Source organism: Schistocerca piceifrons, chromosome 1 (genome assembly GCF_021461385.2).
Source record: "Schistocerca piceifrons isolate TAMUIC-IGC-003096 chromosome 1, iqSchPice1.1, whole genome shotgun sequence".
Classification (NCBI taxonomy): Eukaryota; Metazoa; Arthropoda; class Insecta; order Orthoptera; family Acrididae; genus Schistocerca; species Schistocerca piceifrons.
The window spans coordinates 955,508,020-955,532,284 of record NC_060138.1 but is presented as its reverse complement, the minus strand read 5'-3'; the positions used below and the strand labels follow the sequence as shown (position 1 = coordinate 955,532,284).

Below are 24,265 nucleotides of genomic sequence, written 5' to 3'. Positions count from 1 at the left end.
GCAGTTATGCGATGTCAGTTTTCCTCTAGACACATCTTACCACGATTATACGTAATCTGCTCGTTACTGACAATGTAAAATACGAGGAATCGAAATAAATAACGAACTTCACTAATTTTGTAGTCAGTAGACTGTATGCCATGACATTCATCAGTGTGTTGTTCGTCAGTTTAGAACAGTCATCAAGTTGTGCTAATAGAAAAGACATACAATATTGACAGAGGTGTTGTTCTATTCGTCACTGGTATATATAGTGAGTATCACAGAAAATTTCAGTAATTTTTAATTACAGACGGTGCTGGAATGACATGATTCAAATAAAAATTTACCACTGTAATTCCAAGAATCTACGTTCCAGGAAAAGCCACCAAATGTATTTCTTCCTCCCAAACAATCTTTTCTCGCAGTGATCGTTTTTTCGATACTGCAGTTCTTCATTTCCGTTACCTGGAAAGTAATACTGGACAGAATTAACGCTTTACAGAAGAAGCAATTTGTTTATTTTCCTTGTACCCAAACGAATTTCAGCACTGTAAGTACTATCCTTTTTTATTTTTCTGCCTTACGTAAAGGTAGCAGTCACTTTGTGCTGATAGTGGCACATGACACAAAAATTTTATCGTTTCTCATACATTCTGCTGCTGTGTCCTTGTTTGCCGTTCTGCTAGTATGTGTGGAAGAGATTATTTTGCTCATTATTGCTGTTGGAACTATTACCCAGACACGATAACATTTGTGATTAATTCAACAACGGAAACATGTGTTTCTGCACTCGAGCTGATTGCTGACATTATATTTATTTATTTTGCCTCTAATGCCTGCTAATGTAATGTGTAGAATAAATTTTGTTTCTTCTTATACTTCCCTAATAACTAGCGTAACTTCTTGACTGGTTCAGTACTTGGTTACATTAACAATCAATATTTACCTATGCTGGGAAAGTTGAAAAATATAATTTGAAAAGAAGCGCGTGAACTCCGCTAGAGTTTGTTGGACAGTAGTACTGTATTCGAGTTTCTGTTCAGCAGTTACATCATGATCAGATGCTATAGCTTATAATCTCTTAGTACACATGCGTTGGCAATCAGCTATAGTCGAACCTACAGTTAACTGTGACTCCGAACCGCTGTGGAACTTGGCAATTTTCACGTTAACAAGCAACGACAGAGTTGAAAAATTAGTAGCCACTCCTACCCAAAAGCAACGACCGTTTTTGAGTTTCACATCCAGGCCAATTTTCAAGTGGATCTGAATACGGCTTGGAAGTAAAACCCGACACCGGTCGTTTACTTAAGTATCATATTACATCTGCATGTACGTTTCCCATGGGGAGCAAGGCGGACAGTAGCATGTACCCTACTACACTGAAACAACGGGCCACAGAAGAAACGTCTATGACAGGTCGCGGCTGTGTTACCAATGCTACTACGAGGCTGTTTGTTGTTAGGTACTGTCGGTCGCTCAACTACCAGTGTTACATCTGAAAACTGTAGAGTATTTGCAGTGTCATACTACTGAAACGTGATAAATCGCTAACAGCCTCGACGGATCGAAACACTATGTCGAGAAAAAGTAAAGGTTTTCAGTCTTTCAACGGATATTTTAACGTATCTCATACCTGCACTTTATGAAAGGCGGTAAACTGCACTGTCTTCAAAGAGAGTGTTGTCGTTAGCCACTTCTGTCACTGTCAATATCTTCACTGCTGCTACTCCTGCGGCTGTCGGGCACTAGTTACATTATTAACACTTCCACGTTTGGTCCCAGTATACATTTTCGTCGCCACGCCTCTTCTAAGATGTGGGACAACATTTATCCATTTTGTGGGAGTAATACTGCCTAACGATACATCTACTAAATATTATTCATCCTTATTTACAATCTTTATTTTTGTCTGTAACTTATGATTTTATCTGAGCCCACACAAGTTCTGTTTCACTGAAACGGCAATGTTATGGTGGAAGACAATTTTGTAAACGTTGTAAATGGTATTTCGCTTCCTGTTGCTGCATGCTGGGGCTTTACATAATTGAATGAAGGAATATGGTGGATTATCAAACATTATAGCGGAGTTCTTTTCTATATGTGGAAGCAAAAAGTGTACGAACCTCTCTAAAATTTGTTGCCGTCATTTCCTCATGGTGGCCCCAGACCATGTGAGGATCAAGAAAGCATTTGGAACAAACCTACTGTTCCAGTAATTAAGAGAATGAGCCAACTGTCTTATCCAAATACAGCTTTCAATGTTTCTCGCGAAGCGTGTTGGTTCCACGTAATCGATCTGGAGTGACCAGCATTAAGTTACGTTTCGTCCAACCCAACTATTTCGTGAGGTTTGCACTTATACACTTCCCTCAAAAAAACGGCATTTCAGGGCAACGACACCCTGCTATTCAAGCGAAACCCTGTCGTCTTTAACACCACTGAATGGCTCGTCCCTCCAAAAAACAATCCAGCTGTTAGAGAGAAAGCTTCTTCCCATTGGGATATTCTTTTCACACATAATAATCATAAACTCGTATATGTCTCGAAATAGGATACTTTTCAAAATTATCCAGTTCCGTCGTTCTAGCAGCGCTGACTGTAGTTTCTCCTGTAGTCAAACGAGCAGCAGTTCAATCCTGTAGACTTCCTGTGCGTTTGTCCCTCGTTACTTTCTTCACAGAAGTTGTTCCAATTTACAGAGCTGCATCAATTCCTCTGACGAATTTCGATAACAATATAAGAAGTCTACCGTTATCCGTGTCTTCCTGAAAATAGCATCGTACGTATGAATATATACGAAATGACCGGACTAGCTCTTTAAGGTAGTGCACCAACCCACTTTCCTGCGAACTGATAAAGACACCGTATCAGATAACAATATGACACTTCACACAACACCACTGACACAAATAAAATCGGTAACGACGATCCAAGAAAATCGATGAACACAGAACTAACGCTTAGCATCCACTGAGAACCATCACACGCAACATTGACCTGTAGGTAGGGCGACGCAGCACCATCACCATGGCAACGTTAAAAATTGCAAAGATCGGACTGGCGTTAGTGTTTCCTCAACACACTGCGCTACACGTGCTTTACTCTTAGAAACGTTATTTCAGCGGCCAGACTTTAGACATTTCCTTTCTTGTTCCATCGCAAATAGGGCAAGGGGAAAACGACCGTCTACGAGCATCCTTACGCTCCATAATTTGCCTCCCTCTTATATTCCTGCCTCTTACTTGAAATATGCGTTGGTAGCAGAATAAGTGTTCAGCAGTCAGTACCAAAAGCCGATTCTCTAATTTCCTCAACCCCGCTGGCGAAAAAAAACATCGTCTTACCTCCAGGGTTACCTTTTTAATTGAATATACGGCTACAGAACAACAGAACACCTGTAGTTAAATGAAGCGAATACACACACATAAAATCCTTGAACTAACTGGAGATGAACCTTCTGATCGCTAAAATGTCACTTAACAGCAGAGCCAGTGAGGAATGCACACTTGCCAGTACAGCAACGGTATTAACGAGTTAAGCTAAGTATCAACGGTACTGCAGGATCAAATTGTCTTTCATAATAGCTGAGCGCCGTACTTGGCATAATAGTTAAAGTATTTCACAAATTCATTAACATATTTATTCGTGCTGAAACTGAATTTCGTGATTTCAACTTTGAACAGCGGTGTGTAAATTAACAATGTATATGTATCTCATCTTCAAGTTTATGACTATCCATTTACCAACTTCGTTATTTCTCGGTTTGACAGAAGATAAATTGTAATTGGAAGTCTTAACTCTTAGCTGCTTGTACTTCTTATGCACTACGTTTCCGTTCCGAGTGTTACTATCGTTTGGTTTTCCAACCATCTCCTTGGTCAACCCATTGTTTCCTGTTTTATGATTACACTAGCAGAAAAACCTAGCATTGCCCGGATATTCATTTTGCGCATTTTCTATTAGAAACAGAAACAAACAAACAATGAAATGTGCTTGTAGTGTAAAATCCTGAGCAGTTTGTCTATAAAACGATTTTGTAAACACCTCAGTGCCAACGCTTCTTCATAACTCTATAGCCGGAGATTACCTTCACCTACAGCCGTTTGCGTTTCGCAACTGAAAGTTGTCAAAAACGTTGCCAGGTGTGAGCAATTTCTTTAAGTTGACTCGACTGTGGCAGTGTCTTAGTAATAAAGAATGAATTTACTTAAACTTCATGCATGATGCTGCATTTTTCACTCGTCTCAGTGTTTCTGATGTCAGATTCCCTAATTACGACAGGTAAGTGTTTCTTACATCTTTAGTGGTTGTTACCTGACAGTAAGGGGTATGTGTACCAAGTTTGGTTGAAATCAGTCCAGTGGTTTAGCTTAGGAAATGTGCATCACGAGTGGGGGACCTAATAATCGACAGAAGTCAATACAAACTTTAATACACGAAGTTACTCAGGAATATTGTTCGTAGAGTTACTGAGTTACTGCTGTCATTACGCAAGTAGGACACAGCTTTAATAAAAACTAAGTTGGGCACTGCGCATGTCGTCCTTGATAACTATCTCTGCAATGGTCTACTGTACCACCGGGCTACCATATCTGAAGTTCGTGACTTGTAATGCCACAGTTCATAACGTGTATCTGGTATGCGTAATGCGTGTGAATTAAAATCTGCAGCTGCATTTTAAATTTGTCTCACAGCACGAATCAAGATTGGTGTTTTGCGGTAAAGTAATATAAATGAATGCGAAATGTAACTGACCGCATGAAAATGGTAATATCACTAACGGGGGATTTATTACCATTGGCTCAACTGTGCTGTTGCGCTTCGAAATTATAATTGCGGTAGTAATAGCAATAACAATTATCATAATAAAATAATTATCTCCACATAGTTGACACAGCACAAAGTTTTTAGTTTGTTTCGTAAATTAGCTAAAGGACCGAAATGGTAAGAAACTACGTGGAATACAAAGTAACTGTTGAATCATTGATTGGTTGAAGCACTTCGATTGACAATATGTGTACGTCTATCAAATTTTGTGCACTAAAACTTTGAAGATAGAAATGCAACATCATCAGTTCTTTATTTAATGATACAAATTTTTGTAAATATTTTCTCATTAAAAATTTACTCACCTCACGATTAAAAACTGAATTGTAAAAAAGCGCGTTCTTTGTTTGGACGTGTATCTCCAAATGAAACGTTGGGGTTTTTCGAAGTAAATTTAATCCCTACCTTTCATTTGTGTTTGCAATAAAGAATTTAACGGTAAGGAAATGCTAAAAGTTTAAAATGGTTACGGAACAGCTAATGCCAATGCTCTTATAATACAAGTCATTGCTAGTCAGACTAAGAATTGACTGTCGTAATCCTACTGTTATTCATTTTCGGCTACTTCCTGAGCATTTTTTGGTGGCATTCCCTACCTTACGTTTACTGACACAAACCCTGATCTCATGACACTTCATTTTTCTGAACCCAATCTTCATGTAAGTTTTGCAACGGACAAGATGCTCTCTTGGTCTAGGGCAATCGGCACGGTTGCTCTCCATGTTCGATAAGAGGGCTGACTGCTCTCTGTAATAATAATAATAATAATAATAATAATAATAATAAAAAAAAAAACTATGTGAAGTATTCAACGATCATCTGTAGGCGTCCTATGACGTCTGCCCCGAGAAACCCTGAGAACAATAACAAAAAAATGAAGGAGAAATGGGTATAATTTTTGATAAATAATCAAAACATCCTAGGTGGAAACACATCCACTTAAATTTTGGATAAAAAATGAGCTATGGCGGCCGAAGGCTTCTGGCAAAAGAAGTCACCCTGTCAATGGACTTGCCAAAGGCGGAAGAATCAGCAATGATTAATGGTATTCGGCTCCAGAAGGAAATGGGAACCACTTCTTTAAAGACAAAAAATGTGTGCCCACAGAGCATTTTGCCTGTAACCGGAAAAATATCTTCAAAATCTCTACGCTGGCGAAAGATTCACGACTAGCCCCATTGGGATCTCCGAAATGACTGCCAAGGGGGAAGTGACCACGAGACATTGAATAACCAGCGAAAGCATAACGTTCTACGAGTCGTGGCATTCAATGTCAGAAGCCTGAACGTAGTAGGGAAGCTAGAAAATCTGAAAAGAGAAATGCAGAGTCTCAATCTAGATATAGTGAGGGTCAGTGACGTGTAATGGAAAGATGACAAGCATTTCAGAGCAGATGAGTATAGGGTAATGTCAACAGCAAGAGAACATGGTTTAACGGGAGCAGGACTCGTGAATAGGAAGGTAGGGCAGAGCGTATGTTATTGTGAACCGTTAAGTGATAGGGTTGCTCTCATCAGAATCGACAGCACACCAACATCGACAACAGTAGTTCAGGTATGCATGCCGACGTCGCAAGTATAATATTAGAGGTAGAGAAAGTATGTGGCGACATTGAACGGGTATTTCAGTAGGTAATGGGGGAGGAAAAACTAATAATCATGGGGGATTGGAAATGCAGTTGTAGGGGAAGGTGTAGAAGAAAGGGTTACGAGAGAATATGGGCATGGTATAATGAATGAGAGAGGAAAAAGATTGAGTTCTGCAATAAATTTCTGCTAGTAATAACATTCTGTTCAAGAATCACAAGAGAAAGAGGTATAGTTGGAAAGGCCTATGAGATATGCGAAGATTTCACTTAGATTGCATCTTGGTCAGCCATAGTCTGAAATCAGATATCGGATTGTAAGGCGTACCCAGAAGTAGATATAGACTCAGATCACAATTTAGTAGCAATGAAGAGTAAGCTGAAGTTTGTGTGTACTCAGGAAGAGTCAATGTGCAAAGTAGTGCGATTCAGAAGTACTAAGGAAAGAAGAAACGCGCTTGAAGTTCTCTGTGGCTGTAGGTACTGCGATAAGGAATAGCTCGGTAGGCTGTTTAGTTGAACAGGAAGGGACATCTCTAAAATTACAATCACGTATGTTGGAAAGAAAAACATAGGTGCAAAGAAGGTAACTGTGAAGAAACTATGGGTAACATAAATACTGCAGCTGATCGATCAAAGATGGTAGTACAAAAATGTTCAGGGCAATTCAGGAACATGGGAATACAGATCACTTAGGAATGAAATAAATATTAATTGCAATGAAGCTGAGGCGAAATGGCTGCATGAAAAATGTGAAGAAATCGAAAAAGAAATGCAGGTCGGAAAACTGATGCAGCATATAAGAAAGTCGAAGCAACCTTCAGTGAAATTAAAACCGAGGGAGGTAATATTGAGGGCGCAGTGAAAATTCCACTGTTAAATTCAGGGGAGAGAGCGGATAGGTGGAAAGTGTACATTGAAGGCCTCTGAGTGGGAAGACTTGTCTAATGATATGACAGAAGAAGAAATGGGAGTCCGTATAGAAGAGAGAGGGGATGCAGTATTAGTATCGGAGCTTAAAAGAGCTTTTGAAGGCTTAAGATCTAATAATGCTGAAGGGAGAGGTAACATTCCATTAGAATTTCTAAAACAGTTGCGAAAGTGACAAAAAAATGACTATTCTCACTGGTGTACAGGACGTGTGAGTCTCGCGATACACCATCAGACTTTCGGAAAATAATCTTCCACGTATTTCCGGAGGTAATAAACGATGACACGTGACAGAATGATCGCATATTCAGCTTAACAGAGCTACAAGAACAATATATAGGAGAATGGAAAACATTGTTGAGGATCAGTTAGATGACGATCATTTGGGCTTTAGAAAAGGTAAAGGGACCAGAGAAGACGTTGACTATGGAAGAAAGACTGAAGAAAACCCAGGCCATGTTCATGGGATTTGTCGGACTGGAAAAAGCGTTCGACTGTGTAAAATGGTGCAATACCTTGAAATCCTGAGAGAAATTGGGGTAATCTATAGCGTGAGATGGGTAGTATTCAAGAACTAAGAGGGAACAATACGAGTGTAAGACTAAGAACGATGTGCATAAATTAAAAAGTGTGTAACACAGTGATGCAGCCTTCTGGCCCTATTGTTCAATCTATACGTCGAAGAAACAATTACGGAATTAAAAGACGGATTGATGAGTGGGATCGAACCCTGGTGAAACAAAAAAGAAAAAGAAAAATCCTGGCAAACCAATGTCGTCATACTCACATCCTTCCCTCCTCCACCTCAAGTACTCCCATCCCTCTCCCCCCCCCCCCCTCTCTCTCTCTCTCTCTCTCTCTCTCTCTCTCTCTCTCTCTCTCTCTCTCTCTCTGTCTGCCTCTCTCCCACTCTCTCTCTCTCTCTCACACACACACACACACACACACACACACACACAAACACTCACGCACAAGCAGTTTCTCTTAGTTAGTGCTGACGTGAAAGTGGGTTTTAGTTGTGTGTGTTCCTAGTGGTGGGCCGCGAAGCCTTAGGATGCGACGAGGTCGTAAGGCGGATTACCGGAACAGGAGGCCAGGCAATCCATAAGCTTGGGAAGTCTTCTCAGCTACAGTGACTTGCCGTACTAACAATGCCTCAACCGATGCTTTGACGAGAATACAATGAAAAGGTACAGTGTAAAGACAACAAATAAGAAACACGATCACAAACGATTGAAAGGTTATCGACTTGAAGCACCCTTTTGGTATTATATTATCGCCAAGAATTTCCAAGGAAAAGCTGATGAAAGAAGTTACATGAAAAGCGTGGTGCGCCCTGAGAATTTAACTTGAAACTTCAAAAAATTTGCTATCTGACATTTAACAAGGAATACAACATGGCCCGGCTGCTGTGGCCGATCGGTTCTAGGCGCTTCAGTCTAGAACCGTGCGATCGCTGTGGTCCCAGGTTCGAATCCTGCTTCGGGCATGGATGTATGTGATGTCCTTAGGTCAGTTAGGTTTAAGTAGTTCTAAGTTCTAGGGGACTGATGACCTCAGATGTTGAGTCCCATAGTGCTCAGAGCCATTCGAACATTTTTTTTAATACAACACCGTATCGCCAACCATTTACTCGAATGCTGTACTATTCACAGATCAGAGATGTTTCAGAAGAGTAAGTGCAATAAGTGTGTGTGTATGTGTGTGTATGTGTGTGTGTGTGTGTGTGTGTGTGTGTGTGTGTGTGTGTTCGAATACACGTGTGCGCACAACTCTGCAATTCATTGCTGTCGTATGGTTTGTTTTTTTTTTTGTCTCAGAGCGCATATAAGATTAAACTGAGAAACTAATGATTTGATATTTTTTACAAGCTGCTATAGCTGTATTTAAGAAATACCATCATCCGGCAGAGCAATGGAATCAGATTTGAGGTACATAGTTCTGTTCCCCGTAGTTTCAAAATGCCTGCCTGTCTTATTTAAGTACAGTAATGCTGTGTATGTGCACGTGTGCGTATGTGGTACTCCCTCACACCATAAAAGCTGGTCTCTGAACAGGAAATATAGCGTCAACAGATGCTTAGAAATCAAGTTTCAGATGTGTTCACTCAAAAGGACTGTGTAAATGTTCGGAATTTCACTCAGTTCACTGTCGCAAAAGCGGTGGTCTGAAAACATTCGCCGCCAGCTTCCCTCACCCCTACCCCCTCTCGCCCACACTTCCGATCCGTTCCGCTCATTGCAGGGCAAATACCGAGGATGAAAATTTCTTCCACTACTGGGAATGGAGCTTACGACTTAGCGGAGCAGAGCACTGCTATTAGTGAAATCGGCATGGAAGTAGATGTTCTGTGAACTGCAGATCCTTAGGTAGAAAATGAGAAAGTGAGAAAAGAATAGAAATTGGCGTCAGTAGATCTTTTTCCCCTTATGTTAGGAAATAAATCGATAATTGCTTGCAATGATAAGGAGAAATCTGCGTTATGACAGTCGGATTTCGACCTGATTCTTCTGATTGCAAGGGATCTTCAATTAAACGTTCCTTGGTATGCGACCGCTATCTCCTATCGTTTACAAAACCAACTGTTCGACCGACATCGGAAATGGCTCTGATTTGGTTGATATAAATGAACACTTATTGGATAGCTTACTTAATCAAAAACAGAAAAAGATGCATGACGAGGAGGTGACATATCAGAAACGTTTTATTGGACAATACAAAGGCTGTGGAAGTCTAAGCTCGCACATCATGTGAAGAGTGGAAATGTCAAATGTTCTAAGTGACAAATCCCACAGTAGTCAGGTAAATCAAAAACTGCTGTATCTCTTTTTAAACGTAACTAATTTGTATCCAAAAAATTGAGAATGTATTATGGTAACACAGTATTATGCTGCCAACTTCATCGGTGCAAAAATTAGTTAGAAAATAAGTAATTTATTAGGACCGTTCTAAGTGTCATACCAGGGAACTGTCTGGTTATAAGTGACAATAAGTAACTTCCTGTTTCAAGTTCCATTAACGCTGAGGTATTACGTTCTATTCATGATATTCATGTACAGAAATACAGTAGTAAGGTTGTAAGTCGTAGAACTGTGGCAACAAAAATCTTTCTCGCTTCATTTAAACTTTTTACGGGAGGATAACGAAATTAAATTCAAGTAGAAAGTTTTTCAGAACTGAGTTATTTTTCTTCCGCAAGTCCATTCTTGCGAACAGATATTGCAAAGTATACTTGTAAATCCCTGTGATGTTGGGGAAGAAATGGCTTTGCAAGTAAATTTTCCGAGCAAACGTTATTTTGTTTGTCCACTGAAACTTTTGTTACTTCGATTATAGATTCACTACCGAAAAAAATTAGTACACCATTCAGAGGTTTCGAGTTACTCCAGATTTATTTTTACAAGAAATATTACTTTTACAGATCACTAGCACAGTTGATTCTGTGGTACCTGACACTGGCCTCCAGTCGATCGTACAGATGGCGAATACTGTCCTGGGATATGTTATGCCACGCCTGCTCGACCTGTCCACGTAGTTCAGCGAGAGTTGTTGGCTGAAGAGTGCGACTGGTCACTTCTCGTAGCATCATATCTCACACGTGCTCCATCGCACACAAGTTCGGAAATCTTGCTGGCCAGGAAGTTGTTGCACGTCTTTCAGAGTACGCTGAGTGTAACGGACCGTATGTTGCCGGGAATTATCTTTTTGCAACATCACCTGCAGTTGCAAGAACGGCAAAAGAACGGATGTAAGAAAATTCAGCATAGGGCGAGCGCTGATTAGCGTTCCTTCCCGAAACACCAAAGGAGAACGAGAGTAGTAGCTTACTGCATCTCAGACCATAAGGCCTGGAGCGTGGTTAGTGTGTCTTGCACGAATGCACTCAATCAGTCAGCGCTCACAAGGTCTACATCACACGCGCAAACAACAACCGATTGTTGCAGCCAGAATCTGCTATCATCACTGCAGACCATTCGCACACCATTCTATCTTCCAATAGAGGTAGCGGCACCAGACGAACCGTGCACACCGATGCTGTGGCGTGACTGAAAAGAGGGCCAGAGGTGTGGGTGCCCATAATTCCACTGCTAATAACGGTTTTCCATCTTTACGTGTTGATACGTCTAGGTTCACAAACCCTCTTATCTGTGCTGTGATAGCTGTACAATCTACACTGCCGCTCTTAAAATACGACGATGCTGGCGAGTGTTTGTGGTGCGTGGCAGTCCAGAACCTCGGCAACAAGTGTGAGCATGTTCATGCGTCTACTGAAACAGGCATCGTCGCACAACTGCTTAGCGCGTCCAAGTCGTGTGGCAGTTCGAAATGACCGTCCCTCCACTCGAAAAGCAACAGTGCGACCCCTTATAAACTTGCACAGTTGGCTGTAGAAAGCACAAGTGCGTCTCCGTAGCTTGCTTCACACGTTTGCATCACACTGAACTTTCTGGCCGTGAGCATTCCCTATTAAATGGTAGACACATATGGCCCCCCCTGGTGGCTATGCAATTGTGCTCTGCTTGCCGTTCCAGTGGGTGTACATCCTCCGGTAGCGCAGGCCGGGCCACCAGTACGTGACAGAATACTCAATGGCAGTGTTCGAGAGCGCGCACCTCACCTTCTTGCCGTCCTAGCAGGGACTGGTCCTCCATTCACGCAGGTTGGGCCTCCAATACTTGACGGAGTACACCTAGGCAGTGCTCGCAAGCGCGCGCCTCACCTATTTGCCGTTCCAGTGGCTGCAGATCTGGTCGTGCAGGCCGGTTCGTCAGTACTCGACGGAGTACTCCTCAGCAGTTTTCACGAGCGCGCACCTCACCTGCTTACGATGTACGTCTGCCAGTCGTGCAGGCTGGGTCGCCAGTACGCAACGGGGTACTCCTAGGCACTCTTCGCGAGCGCGCGCCTCACCTGCTTGCCGTCCCAGCGGCGGTAGGTCCTCCAGTCGCGCAGGCCGGGCCGCCAGTACTCGACGGAGTACTCCTCGGCGTACTCCTGGCCGCGCGCGTGGTCGTAGCGGCCCTGCGTGTGCACCGCCGTCACCACGTGCACGCCGGCCAGCGCCACCGACAGCCACTCGCGCACCCCGCGCGACACCTGCGACTTGGGGCACCACGCGCCGCCGCCGCGCTCGCTGCGTAGTCTGCGGGTGGAAGCAGCAACTCTGTCAGTCGCACGGTGGAAGCTATTTACTGGGACACGAATCTGGATCTTAACCTGTTGAGCTATAACACTTACACTTTCGTAATCTGGGTTTAATGTGACAAAACCTTGGTCTTCAATTGCTTCAATGACTTTTCATCACAACTAGCCTAACGAACAGTAATACTGTTAAGAATAATTGCGTACGTATCCATCAGTAATGACATTATCAAAGAGAACTATCATGGACAAGATATTGCTTACTTCCTCATGCTAATAGTTTACATTGCTTCAACCTATGATAATGGCCTCAGTTAGTCGAGGAAGAGCGCTAACAAGATTCTGAGGGTCTGCCATATGCGCTCATTGTAGATTAGATCAAATAAAGCTAAGAAATAGAGCAAACAGAGAGCATCGTGACGGATAAAGAGGTTAGTCAACCAGAATGTCAGCATAGCGACATTCAGCACTGCAATATTCATATCCACAAAGCGAAGAATACATCTAATTAAAAAAGCTGATAAGATTTCGCTTCACAACTATCTAAGAGACAGTCTCCACCCCTACCATCTAAGAAAATAAGGATAGACCAGATTTGGCTTGAATTCAGATGAACAGTATCGGCGGCAATTGAGAGATTTATATACGATAAATTAATGAAAGGTGGTACTGATGCCCTTACCATGGTACACAAAACGTATTAGGACACCGGAATGGTGACGAGGTACTGGCAGAAGTAAAGCTATGAGGACGGGGGGTGATTTGTGCTTGTGTAGCTCAGTTGGTAGAGGACTTGCCCGCGACAGGCAAAGGTCCCGAGTTCGAGTGTCGGTTCGGCACACAGTTTTAATCTGCCAGAAAGTTTCATATCAGAACACGTTAGCAGAAGCAAAGAAAACACCTTACCAGATCTAAAGGAATACAAAACCCCAACACTGAAGATGTTTTTACTGAAGCTCGATACATAGCGCGGACTTCAATGCGAGACGTGATTAATAGTTTACACAACGAGACTTTGTCTCGAAACCTGTTAAAAACTCCTAGGTGATACTGGCCACACGTAAATTACACGATCAGCAAGACACAATCAATACCTTCATTGCACGGTATCAATAGTAACACTACAGTAGACAGCGCCACTAAAGCGGAGATACTGGACACAGGTTTCCGAAATTCCTTTGCCAAAGAAGACGAAGTAAACTTTCGAGAATTTAGATCAACAACAGCAGCCAACAACAGTAACTCTGAAGTAGATCTATCATCGGTATAGCGAAGCAGCTTAAATCACTCAAGAAAGGCTAGTCTTCCGGTTCGGATAGCATACAAGTGAGTTTCCTTTCAGAGTAAGTTGATAAAACAGTCCCATATTTAACAACAGTATACAACCGTTCGCTCGACGAAAGATGTGCACCTAAAAAACCAGAAAGTTACCAAAGTCACTCCAGTAATCAAGTAATAAAATAGAGTTGTCTGATAAACTACAGATCTATATCCCTGACGTCAATTTGCAATAGGGTTTTTGAACATATACTGAGCTCGAACGTTATGGATTACCTCGACGATAACGATATATTGACACGTAGTTAGCACAGATTTAGACAATATCGTTCTTGTGAAACACAACTAGCTCTTTATTCGCACGAAGCAACGAGTATTATCGACAGGGGATCTCATATTCATTCCATGTTTCTAAATTTCCGGAATGTTTTTGACACCGTTCCTCACAAGCGTCTTCTCATTAAATTCTGTGCCTATAGAGTAGCTGGATTTATGATTTCCAATCAGGAAGTTACAATACGTAGTAATCGAAGGAGAGCAATCGACTAAAATATAAGTGATATCTGACGTTCCTCAAGAAAGTGTTTGAGGCCCTCTACTGTTCATAACCTACAGAAACGATTTAGGAGATAATCGCAGCATCCTCTTAGATTTTTGGCAGATGATGCTGTTGTTTATCATCTAAAGCCTTCAAGAGACCAAACTCAATGCAGAACGATATCTGTATGGTGAGAAAAGTGGCAATTTACTCTCGATAATGAAAAGTGTGAGGACATCGCAATAGTAAGGATATCCACAAGAGTACTAAAAGAAATCCGTTAAATTTCTGTTACACGATAAATCACATAAATAGAAAGGCTGTCATTTCTACTACACGCCTGGGAATTAAATCACGAACAACTTGAATTGGAACGATCACATAGCGGAAGACAAATCAAACAAAGGGTTTTACTGGCAGAACACTTCGAAGATGCAAGAAGTCTGCTGAAGAGACCACCACACTTGTCCTCTGCTAGACTATTACGGTGCGGTATTGTATTCTTATCAGGTGAAGGACGTCGAAAATGGCCAAAGAAGGGCAGCGCATTTTGTTATCCTGAAACTGGGAAGAGAGTATCAAGGGCATGGCGAGCGAATTGGGGTGGTAGCCGTTAAAACTAAGGCATTTATCATTTCACCGAAATTTCAAACACCAATTTTCTCCTCTGACTCCAAAAATGTTTTATTGCCGCTAACCTACATAAAATAAACACTCATCGAAAAAAGAAGAGAAACTGGAGCTCGTACCGAGGATTTAAGTGCTTATTTTTACCATGCGGTATCAGAGAGTGGAACTATAAAGAAATAGTCCAAAGGTGGTTCGATGAACCCTCTCGACATCTGGAGTTGTACATCTCCCAAAACACCGCTGCAAACAGATGTTATAGAGTAGCCAAGCGACACAGATACTGGACCTTAGCTGGCTGGAGTCGAGTAGTTTCGTAAGATATACGATGCTGCCTTTCTTCAATGCGTTGAGTGTGTCGACAGCGCAATGGTGACTTAGGTCAAGACTGAGGTAGAATTGTGAGTTATTGTTTTCTTTTCTTCTATGGTCCATTCATTTAGGATTTCAGGAGCATGACCAAGGTATTTCCTTTCAGCATTCTCGGTTACCGAGTGTTGCCCATTCTGCTATATGGGAATGGTCGCGTACTGCGGTCTTCCAAGAAAACGATGACTATGTTCAGAGAGGTTCACGTATACCCTCTTTGTTTTTAGGAGAGTCAGGGACCCTATCGCATCCTCATTGTCCCGCTAAATCAACCGATCCTGATCCAATAGAAAATGTCAGGGACTAGGAGTTAACTTCTTGGCAGTTTGGTAGTTCTGCAGGATTTGTCACCAACGAGAGGCTTCAACTGGATACGGTATATCTAAATAAACTTTTCATATCTGAATCTCAGACGGATTGAGGCAATTATCATTTCCAGAGGAGATGTTTCACAGTACTAGCGTCACATCACTTCGCGGGATGATACTTCTTTCTGTTTTTCCTGGTGTGTTCACCCTTCTGTTCTTTTTGCCATACGATTAATCGAATGTCCTGTACACTCGATGTATGAAATTTTATGAAATTTATGGCTGTATCTCACTAACCTGCCGTATCGGGGACCAACACTTCCCACGTAGCTGGAGCTCGCAGAGAGGGCTGAGTCCGGAATGGCCCCAGACTCGAGGCCAAGCGGCGCATCGCAGTCACCTGCAACACAGGGGCCTGCTCTGCAAGCGATGTCTCCCACGCAAGCAAACGACTGTGTGTTACACCCTCTTACCTGACTCCAGCATTATAGCTGGTGTCTCTTGGTGAAGAAAATGTACAGACGTAAAGCCGCCCGTTGTACCATGGAAATAAACTTAATTTTTCACTATTATGAGACGTAAACCACCTTCCATCTGTAAAACTGTCTGCAAAAAACTGAATGAAATTCCAGACTCTACTTTGTCATACAGTATGAACATCAATAAAACCAACAAACTGCAGCCACGGTTTCCTGCGTGGAAATGGAGGAAGAGGGGTCCCGTGAATATGTGTCAGGAAATGCATCGTTGTCACGCTACATAGCACTAACGAATGATTGTTCCTGTGACTACGTGTCGTGTTCCTTGAGTGTCGCAGGCTGTGTGACTAACGCAGAGTACTGAAAGTAATAGAATGGTCCGGTGCTCATGTCGGGAACAAGGCCGGCCGGGGTGGCCGAGCGGTTCTAGGCGCTAGTCTGGAACCGCGCGACCGCAGGTTCGAATCCTGCTTCGGGCATCGATGTGTGTGATCTCCTTAGATTAGTTAGGTTTAGTTGGTTCTAAGTTCTAGGGGAGCGATGACCTCAGAAGTTAAGTCCCATAGTGCTCAGAACCATTTGAACCATTTTCTTTCGGGAACAAGCCGAGATGGAGTTTGCGTACGGGCAAGCAGGTGGAAGCGGTCGAGAGGCATCCCGGCTATTCCAAAACAAGAACCCTCACAGACAACCACATCACGCAACATTTCAAACTCTTTTTGGGCGTTTGTGTAATCGTGGGTCCTTTCAGACAGATGAATGTGCAGTGAGACGGCGGACTGTGCGTACACCAGATTTGGAGGAGCGGTTTCTACAGGATATTGAGACGAAGCCCAGTACAAGCTGCAGTGAAGTGGAGCGTCAACATGGTGAAAACCAAAGTTAGATTATGTGTATCCTGCATGTCAACTGCTACTATTCCTATCACCTAGAATTCCACGGAGGGGTCTTTGATCATCGGTTGTGACTTGGTTGCAATACAGCTCTGTACTGGGTTCCGGTACGATTTGTCATCATTGGAGAGACACCGTTCATTTCTGGACACATGTTCACAGGATCATTTCTCGTCCATTCCCAGTCAGGAACCTGTCCCTGCTGTTTGTCGGTTTTGGTATTGTTCACCCTGTATGGAGCCTAGACCTCCCATCTTAATTTTCCTGGAATACATACCAAGCTCCGTCACAGTGAATCCAATTCCGGAATGATATGATTGGATTCCTTTCTATTCAACTGCAGGATAATATTCGTTTCATTACTGAGCTACCGAGGTACTCTAAATAATAGAATGCCGGTCTGATATACCGTTTTAGGGAAGGAAAAACGCAGGTATTAAACTGTGTGAAATGCAGGGAATCCGGCGACAATGATAACGTAGGTTTGGACATTCTGAAGCATGATAATATTTATCTACCTGAACATCCAGGATTACTGTCAACAAGGATAACTGCGTGAATAATCGTATGAGAAAGGGAAGGAGTATAGGTAATTGTGGCACACTATGTCTGTCAGAGTGGGGTTTGCCTGGGGATTGTGTTAAAGGTAGTTCTTAACTAGGTACTCAGCTTTATTAGGAAAAACTTAGGGAATGAGGTTATGCATAAATAAACAAAGCAAGCCTTTGCGCTCAGTCTTCCGAATTAACTTCTGGTACAACAAACTTAGTTTGATAAAAATAATACTCACTTCAAAGGGGCACGACCGAACATACAAGAGAAAACCTAACATACATGTGCCTATATAATTCAGAACAAATATAGCTTAGCCCCATTGAAACTAAGTTTATATAGGGAGCACTGAAAGCATTTCTGGAACAACACTAGTTCACCACATAGTACAACACGCAGCAACAACCAGCACCTAAATCACTCTCCAGACAGACATCATGTACGAACAACACAATCTACACCAATACAACTGACATGCAGTGAACCACTGACTAGCAACAGTGTCACTAATGCTTATTACTAGGACACATTAAATCACACCACGGTTTAAGTGAGCTTTATCAGTTCAGTTACAATTATACAAGGCACTGTACTATGAATAAAGCTGCAGCAGCCTCTCCGCCCCCCCCCCCCCCCCCACCACCAAGCCTCACTGTGGGTTTGGCACTTCACCGATCCAGCACAGACGTAATTATCAGTACTACTCTACACCACAAGTCACTCCTACACTCTGCTTGTCAATCGTCAATACAGAAACTTTTTCTGCCATACCTTCTTGGCTTTCAGCTGCTGTATCTATTGGATGTACAGAGTTAAGCACTATTTGCTACAGCGTCCCAGCGATGTCGACCATTCACCATCTAAATACTCTGTTGTCTCCATACTGTCTCTCTAACACCACGGCACTGTTCAGTTCGTCCTGTGTCCACATAATTTCGTCAGCATATCCCATCAGACTGGAAACCGGCCCTCCTCGCCTCCTAGCTCCATCTTCGCTGCTGCTCCTTTCGCAGATGACAGTGGGGGGAATTTCTGGGACAGCCACTCCAGGACATAAGCAAATCCGGCTGGCGTGCCATGATGGCTACGGGACCTAATGAAGTTTTGCTGCCTCTACTCACGGCAGATCAGGGCTGGCACCAAGCCGACGTGGCCGACTGGGATGGGTGCTTCCCACTTTCAGCTCTGCCACTGCGGGGCTTCATACCTCACTGAGATGCGGCCCTCGGCGACAAGCAGTTATGCGCACTCACTGGCGCGCCGGAGAACATGAGCCAGTAATGGCGCGGACTGCTGGGCGGGCGAAAACCAAAACGTTTGCGAATTTCGTCTTACTGCACATAATAAGCATGGGATTAGCCGAGCGGTCTAGGGCGCTGCAGTCGTGGACTGTGCGGCTGGTCCCAGCGGAGGTTCGAGTCCTCCCTCGGGCATGGATGTGTGTGTTTGTCCTTACGATAATTTAGGTTAAGTAGTGTGTAAGCTTTGGGACTGATGACATTAGCAGTTAAGTCCCATAAGATTCCACACACATTTGAACATTTTTTTTTTTTTTTGATGCTCCAAAATCAAGTATGACTGCAGCAAAACGAATTGATACTAGAGATTTCTCTCTGTTTCTTACAAAATTGAAGTTCAACCTATATTAATTTCTTTTACCATTTTACCTTTTTCCTTTTTTTCTGACTGGCCTGATACATCCCGCCGCATATTCCTCTCCAGTGCCGACGTCTTCACCTGAGACAAGGATTTTCACATATCGTCAACGATTATTGATTGGTAATATTCCATTCAGTGTCTTACCCTACTGATTTTTCTCTCTACAGCTCCAGCAAGGATGATAGAAGTTATTCTTGACAGCGTAACGCATTTGAATCTACGTTCACACTACGAGAGTCACAGTATGGTGCGTGACGGAAAGTACGTTGCACTACTACTGATAATTGTCTTTCCTGTTCCAGTCGCAAATAGAGCGAGGGAAAACGGAAAAGTGAATGTCTGTATGCCTCAGTCCTACTTCCTCTTATCTTTGTGGTTCTTACGCCAAATGTACGTTGGCGGCAATAGAATGGTTCAAAATGGTTCAAATGGACCTGAGCCCTATGGCACTTAACTGCTGAGGTTATGTCCCCTACAACTTAGAGCTACCTTAACCCAACTAACCTAAGGACATCAAACACATCCATGCCCGAGGCAGGATTTGAACCTGCGACCGTAGCGGTCGCTCGGTTCCAGAATGCAGCGTCTAGAACCGCTCGGCCACCCCGGTCGGCAGTAGAATCGTTCTGCGGACAGCTTCAAATGCTGATTGTCAAAAATTTTTGACCTGTCTCACCTACCAGCCCACCTCTGAATTGCTTCGATGTCTTCCTATAATTCTATATGGGAGGTATCCCGAATACTCGAGCAGTATTCAAGAACAGGTTGCACTTATGTTCTATACGCGATCTGCTTTACAGATGAATCACACTTCCCTATACTCTCCCAGTAAATTCTCCCAATAAACCGGAGTCGACCGTCCGCCTTTCGTGGTACAGTCCCTACATGCTCATTCCGTTTCATATTGCTTTGCAACGTTACGTCTACATATTTAATCTTTGTGACTGTGTGAAGCAGCACACTACTGATACTGTATACAATTATTATCTGATTTATTTTTCCTACTGATCTGGATTAACTTACCCTTTTCTACGTTTAGAGCTAGTTACCATTCAGTACACTAGGTAGAAATTTTGTCTAAGTCCTCTTTTATCCTCCTACGGTCACTCAATGACGACACGTTCCCGTACGTCAAAGCATCATCAGCAAATCACCGAAGATTACCGCTCACCTTGCCTGTCAGATCATTTGTGTATATACAGATTAGCAGTGGTCCTTTCACAATTGACAGTGTTCTATTACATCAGAAGTCTTCGATCGACTCACATTAGGAAACTATACAATTTGGTCCTTGATTCGTTAACAGTCTGCAGTGAAGCGCTGTGTCAAACGGTTTTCGGAAATCTAGGATTACGGAATCTACCTGTTGCCCTTCATCCACAGTTCGCAGGACAGTATGTGTGAAAAGGGGAAGCTGAATGTCACATGTTCCTTCTTGTTGTCACTGCCTTCGACACGTTCCTCTCCTTGCCGATCATATGGAGTACCTTTTCATTTAATCTTGTCGTTCCCATTGCTTTTGCACAGTCTACTGTAACAACACATCACAAACGATTAGATTATCCCCCTTTCCAGTTTTTCCATGGTCTATGGTAGACTTCAATACAATGCTATGCTCCAACTGTATATTCTCAGAAATTTCCCAAATATTTCCTGAACATATAGGAAATCATCAGTAGTTCCTTATTTCGCTGAAAATCGAAATTACTAGTTCGTTTGCTCTTGTAGAACCTTCATTAACTGCACACATTATTCCCCTCTGTTTTGGTCTCATGCAGGGACAGTATTTCAATGTTCTAAAAGTAGAAAAAATTGTCTGATGAAAAGGTTTTAATAACAATGACGCTTTTCGCGCGGGTAGCGCATCTTTGGATTTTCTGTAGTAAGTGACAATAATCTTATTACATAACATGTCATTGTTTCTTTACACAGAGCGTCAAACAAACTATGATGGTACTCCGACTAGATAATGAAGGTTGTACAGGATCTAACCAATTAGTAATTAATGTGATCAATAAAATTTGAATCCCCTGATGATGTCAAATAAACTGATACGCCAAAGCATTATGACCACAAAGCATTATTACCACCTGTATAATAGCATGTTGGTCCACCTTCGGAACGTGAAATAACAGCGATTCTGCGTGGTGTGAACCATGATAGGTTTTCGAGGTATGTGGCTACGAATGCCTACAAACAGGTCTCGTCATTTCCGTAAATTACGTGTCAGTTGTTTCTTGGGTGCGACATTGGCAAAGACAACGTCCCACACGTGCTGAATCGAGCTAAGATGAGGCGAATTTGATGACTAAAGCATCAACGTTAATTTACTGTCATGCTCCTCAAACCTCTGTAGTACGATTCTGGACTGTTATCCTTTTTCAAATCCGTCATCTGGTAAGGCATGAAGCATGAAAGGATGGAGGCCTTCGATTACTAAGTGCAAATGGAAGTCCACTGGAATCCATCGGGTCATCTTCATTAGGAAAGTGGGTGCACTCGGCGACTCGACTGTGATATTAATTATAAATTATAGAGCGCAGCTCTCAGTCGTTCTTTTTCTGTAGATTTCGGCTAGTGCCTAGCCATTACCAATGCACTATTTTCTAGTCTCGATTCATATCAGTTGCTCGGGCGTCAGTAACAGTTCTTAAATTTCCCCCATAGCATAATACTTGTACTGTACCCCATTGGCCTGCGTCCGTGGTGCACTGTATGTATCGAACGGCCTTTCGTAAGGATGACGGTGTATTCGGGAACGATCACCGACTTGGTGCAATATGAAACGTGACTTTTTAATTCCTTGTGAAAGTATTCAGTTAATATTCATACAGAAAGATAATGGTTGCTCAAATGTTCCATTGATCCAGTCCAACCCAAACTCGATGATCCTGTGCCCATTGCAGTCGTAATTAATGACGTATTTGTGTCAACATGGGAACACCTAGGGATCTGCAGCGGAGCCCCGTGTTCAACAGTGTGCGCAGAACGATGTGCTGCGCAACACTAGTGCTGACGTCGACATTGTACTCCGGGAAGCCTCTGACACCCTCATATGTGATGAAGTGTGGACGTCCAACACCTTGCCCCTCAGATCGTGGTTTCACCGTCCTTCAAGTACTTTCCACAGATGCACATGGCAGCAACACGCAAACAGTCGGCCACCTTCGCTGATGTGCTCATTCACTGGCGCTGGGCCATTTCTCGAAGTCGTTTACGTCAGTGAATATCGACATCTGGGGCCCTGCCCAGCTTTGAATCTATTACCGCCTAGTGGCGGTACGGTAGCGTTTGTGAAAAAGAAAGTAGGACCTGCGGAACAGTGGACGTAAAGTTTTATCAGTTTATATTCTGAAGCTCATTTGGATGAGAAGACTAATGAAAGAATAAATTGTGTTTCGTGAAAACAGGCGGAATTCGTTGCAGTAAGAAAATATTTGCGTGCCATCCGTCCTAGAATGGGGTGTGGAGATCTGTAACTGAGGGAGCGTAAAGAGACTGTTGTCTTTGTAGAATAAAAGCTGTTTAGAACACTCCACTGAAGCTGTCAGACTATCATTTCAGGTACAGTGAGATACGAGGGGCGTTAAATAACTGATGAAATACGCTTTTTCCTCTGCATATTTCATTTAAAAATATGCGGAGTTAGTTGTGGGGTATTGTGGAATACTCTCGCTTCAGCCCCCATAGTTTCGTGGAGTTCCCATAGGCGGCGGCGCTATTCGTAGCCTTCAAAATGGCATCTGTAATGGAGCTTCATTCGACGCAGGGAGCTGTCAAAGAGTTTCTTTTGGCGGAAATCCGAGCACCACAGATACTCATAGGTACTTGCAGAATGTCTACGGAGAACTGGCAGTGAACAAAAGCAAGGTGAGGCATTGGGTGAGCCGTCTGCCATCATCGCAAGAAGATCGCGCAAACATGTCCGATCTCCCGCGTGCCAACCGAACGCACACAGTTGTGACTCCTGCAATGTTGTAGAGTGAGGACACTCTGATCTGCGATGCCTCACACAAGTCTGTGCATCCAAGAGGACATCACAGAACTGTTCTTCCACATTCGTCCTACAGGCCGGATCTTGCGCCTTCCGACTTCGATCTGTTTGGCCCAGTGGGGGACCAGTAGAGTGGTACCATGCGGGAACAAAGGCCCTTCCAGTAAGATGGCGTAAGGCCGTTGCATTGCAAGGTGATTATGTTCGAAGATAAGAGTTTGTACCCAAAAGCGTAGAGAATAGTATGATGTATTGAAATTCTGAATAAAACGAACCTGCTTTCAGAAAAATAAATGTTGCATTACTTATTGAACGACCATCGTATTTACAAACGCGACACCTGATTGAAGGTAGGCTCTGAGCATGTTTCGGCCAGCTTCGTTGGATATCCATGTTGATGACACTGAACCGTTGTTAATAGTCTACCTCTGAAGTGTCAGTCAAATGCCGAGTTATTACGTTAGTGAAATAATTCGGGCTCTATGTGAGACAACGTCACTTTCACAACCGCAAGCAGAGCTTACGTCTACCTCCGCCTCTTCCCCACCCTCTCTCCCCCTTCCCACATACACAAATATCCACAGGAGAGACCATATGCAGTTCGCACAAGAAATAAATCCCGAGTGAAAGCACAGTTTGACTTTGCACTTCATGTCCCTGAGTTTTGCCACAATTTGATATGTGTTGCGTGACCTCACTACGAACGTCAAAGAAATTGTTCCAGGGGATAAATTTAAGCTTCGCTCTTGACCATATCCTACAACGTGAATAATGGCCATCATTATTGCTGTTATGAAATGGGGTTGACCATACATACCCAAGAGGTTATTGAAGTTTTACCATCAGTTGCTGCCTAGAGAAGCTCTGTGACCGAATCCACTACATTTTCTGGTTTATCTAACGCAGACAGCTCTTTATCAAACTTCCTGACAGATTAAAACTGTGTGCCGGACTCGAACTCGGGAACTTTCACGGGCAAGTGCTTTACCATCTACTCAAGCACGACTCACGACACGTCCTCACAGCTTCAATTCTGCCAGTACCTCATCTCCTACATTCAAAACTTCACAGAAGTGCTTCTACGAACCTTGCAGAACTA

At 42.9% G+C, this 24,265-nt stretch overlaps 1 protein-coding gene across 1 annotated transcript in view; it reads right to left on the bottom strand.

The window, feature by feature from the left end:
• LOC124776791 (discoidin domain-containing receptor 2-like) overlaps positions 1-24,265 on the bottom strand; it is a 289,032-nt gene that overhangs the window by 152,662 nt on the left and 112,105 nt on the right. The window contains exons 3-4 of the mRNA XM_047251933.1: positions 15,887-15,989; positions 12,239-12,470 (exon numbers count right to left, since the gene is read on the bottom strand). Coding sequence (XP_047107889.1) covers positions 12,239-12,470; positions 15,887-15,989 — 335 coding nt within the window. The remainder of the gene's footprint in view (positions 1-12,238; positions 12,471-15,886; positions 15,990-24,265) is intronic.